This window comes from Mastomys coucha, unplaced genomic scaffold, assembly GCF_008632895.1.
Source record: "Mastomys coucha isolate ucsf_1 unplaced genomic scaffold, UCSF_Mcou_1 pScaffold22, whole genome shotgun sequence".
NCBI classification, from domain to species: Eukaryota; Metazoa; Chordata; class Mammalia; order Rodentia; family Muridae; genus Mastomys; species Mastomys coucha.
In genome coordinates this window covers 168,524,717-168,528,097 of record NW_022196905.1, presented here as the reverse complement: position 1 = coordinate 168,528,097, position 3,381 = coordinate 168,524,717, and the positions used below count along the sequence as shown (strand labels likewise).

The following is a 3,381-nucleotide window of genomic DNA, read 5'->3' as shown; positions in this document are numbered from 1 at the left end:
GGATTTGAACTCAGGACCTTTGGAAGAGCAGTCAGTGCTCTTACCCACTGAGCCATCTCTGCAGCCCCAAAAGTTTATTTTTAATTATATGTATCTGTGTGTGATTATGTTTTTTTAAGTGCAGATGCCTCAGAACCAAGAAGTGTCAAATCCTCCTGGAGTGGGATTTATAGGTGGTTGTGACCTGCACAATGTGTGCATGGGCTACAGGTCCTCTGGAAGAGCAATAAACTCTCTTAGCAGCTGTGCCTCTCTCCGGCCTATGACAAACATTTATAGGAAATGAAAGCACTGCTTTACCAAGAGCTCCCAGGTGAAAGCCCTCGGATCTGTGACGTCCTACTCAGCTCCTCGGTAGGTCCCTGCAAAGCCTGCAGGCTCCACAGTGAGTGTCTAATTACATGGAATACTGTGTGGCCTAAAGCTTCCATGAGGATTCACCTTTGTCCTGAAAATCACTGACAGAAGGCACTACGTGAAGCAAGGGGCGGGGGGAGGAAAGTGGGGCAGTGAGGGCTCGGGAGGGGACTGCAGGTGAGCAATGGCCGGAAGCTAGTGACCAGAGCTGCACATGCTGAAAAGTGTCTTCACCAAGGCTAACTTAATGTCTGCGTGGACCTGGAGAGCAAACTCTAAGATGAAAATACGCAACCAACTGACTCCTGTCCCCTACCAGCATGGTATGTGACTCCTGTCCCCTACCAGGGTGGTATGTGTATCAGCTTGCTATGGATGATAGTGTGTATCAACATGCCTGCCTCTAGAGGGCTTTTGAAGAGAGAGCAAAGGCAGGGAGAGCTGCTGTTTGGGTCCAATGTCAGAGTGCTCAGAGATACTTGCTAGACTGAGCTCAGGTCAATGGGGGCTATGAGATCTCTCTCCTTCTCTTGCTCTTCTTTTTCTTGTCTCTTTTCTGAGCCAGGGCCCTGCTCTGTAGCCCAGGATGTCTGCTGACCCACCACCCCCTTCTGCCTTCACCCTGGGTACTGAGAGTATAGGAATATATTACCATGGCTTGCCTGACACCCTTGCTCCCAGCACTAGTTACTTATAAACATTTATTTATGTGTATGTGTGCATGTGCAAGCACGCCATGGTGAGTCTCCAGAGGTCAGATGACAACTCTCAGGAGCTGGCTCACTCTTTCTACCCTGAGGCTTGTCGGTGTCAAATTCAGGTCCTTGGGTATGGCACTTCCACCCACTGGACCATTTCATTAGCCCTTCGTTTCTCTTTTCATTCCCAAGAAAATGCCCAGTGCATAAGCAGCACAAGCAACACTTGCTGAGCCAGTATTACTGCTTCCTGTCAACACTGGTTAAAGTTCTGACCCTGAGTCTAAGCAGAGGAGACTAGTATTTCAGAGACACCACAGCACCTGAGACAGAGACCAAAGAGCTCAGGAAATAACTTGGCCACCCATGTTCCATTAGGCACAACGTCATGAGTGCTCACCTTCAATTTCTGAAATCTTCTTCTCTGTCTCCTTCTCCATCACCTTCTGCCCATAGGTGATTTCTGCAACCTGTGCCACTTTTTCTGCCTCTGAGTGAATAAAGTGGAGAAATGGTTTAGTGCTGACATGCCAAAAGCTTGGCTAAGAAAGTGAGATGGCTCAGTGGGTAAAGGTGCCTGCCGATGCAAATTCAATCCCAGGACCCACATGGTGGAAGGAGAACTGGTTCCCACAGGTTGTCTGCTAGTTTCCATATAAGCACCATGGCATGCACGTGCCCACATACTTACAAATAAATGTAAAAACAAAAGAACTTGATGGACTATACCTGTCCCCTGATACGAGTGCCCTTATACCTGAATGGGTTTGCTCAGATAGAGTTAAGTCCACAGAGGGCAGTTGCAATGGGTACACCTGGGCAAAGACGAATGTCCCAGTGAACACAGGAGCATGGCATCAGCGTCAAACAGTAACTGAAGGAGCTGACCCAGGAGAAAAGCATGCTTTGGAGATGTCAGGGAGACAGCCTGACTTCTCTCCCATGTCAGCCTTTTAAAGAAGAAGTTCCCTGACATTTCACTTTAGGGAATGGCTCGAGTTGGCCGGAGCTCCAGTGCTTTCTCCTATTTGCCACCTGGCCTTGGACACGTGTACAGATCTCATTGAAACAAAGCAAGTACCTCAAGATGCTGAGTGGTTACAACTGCTTGCCAGGCAGTCTGCAAACTCAGTACACAGTGGGAGGGGCATCCTGGAAGTTGTTCTCTGTCCCCCACAATTGTGCCATGGCATATGAGCTCCTAAATACAGGCACATCTCCCCAATTCCCACCCCACCCCAAAGAATAAAAAATAAAATAAGAAATAAAATGAACAAGAAGTCCAAGTAAATGATGGCACTTTCCTCAGGAGGTGATAGGCCAATTGAATTATTTCACATATGAAGTTCTCAGTGAATGGCAGTCATTCCTATTTGATCATTTCCACTTGGCTCCTGGGGATACGAACACCACTCCAGCACACCAGAAGCATGTTGAGGGACTTAACCATTCCCTGGCCTTCCTTGTATCATCCCACCATCCCCAACCCTTCTTCCCTTCAAGGAGATTAGAGAACTAATACAGACCAATGAGGGCCTTCTTCCTCTCTGTTTCTGCCTCCTTTTCCACCACCTTCTGTTTCTGGGCTGCAATGAGAAGCTTCGTCTTCTCGCTTTCCCTGGAAGGGAAAAGCATGCAGCTGGGAGACTGTGTTGGAGGGCTAGGGAACTCCGTGCTCCCTGCAGCTGTGAGACTGTGTTGGAGGGCTGGGGAACTCCGTGCTCCCTGCAGCTGTGAGACTGTGTTGGAGGGCTGGGGAACTCCGTGCTCCCTGCAGCTGGGAGACTGTGTTGGAGGGCTGGGGAACTCTGTGCTCCCTGCAGAAACCCAGTTCTGGCTGAGGAGAAGCACACTCAGACATCTTTGCTCTGCCATGTAAGGCTGTTCAGTGGCTCCACCTTTATGCTGATCATACATCATACAATCATATGGCTTTCTTTTGTGCATGCTTGTAGTCCCAGCTACTTGGGAAGCTGAGGTAGAAGGACAGCTTAAGCATAGGAGCTCGGGACTAGCCTGGACACTTAACAAGACCCTCTCTCAGAGCAAAATAACAGAAACAAATGACTTTAATAAAGTAGTAAACTCACTTGTCTGTTCCTGTATCTCCACTGCTAGGACTCTCTCTCACACCTTTTAAAAGCACCACTGCTCTCTAGGGCTCCTCTGCGGCCCTGGGTGCTGACATGCCCGCCCAACCTTAGAGTACAGCAGACTAACATGCTAAGGGAAGGGGGAATCAGAGCTCGAGGCTCTGTGCTGTGCTGTGCTGTGCTGTGCTGTGCTGTGCTGTGCTGTGCTGTGCTGTGCTGGGCTGTGCTGGGCT

At 49.2% G+C, this 3,381-nt stretch overlaps 1 protein-coding gene across 8 annotated transcripts in view; it reads right to left on the bottom strand.

Moving 5' to 3' along the window:
• The window catches only part of Erlin2 (ER lipid raft associated 2), an 18,838-nt gene that overhangs the window by 4,844 nt on the left and 10,613 nt on the right, over positions 1 to 3,381 (bottom strand). For all 8 annotated transcript variants that reach the window (XM_031339431.1, XM_031339429.1, XM_031339428.1 and 5 more), the window contains 2 exons: positions 2,582 to 2,673; positions 1,456 to 1,545 (listed from right to left, as the gene is read on the bottom strand). In XM_031339431.1, coding sequence (XP_031195291.1) covers positions 1,456 to 1,545; positions 2,582 to 2,673 — 182 coding nt within the window. The remainder of the gene's footprint in view (positions 1 to 1,455; positions 1,546 to 2,581; positions 2,674 to 3,381) is intronic.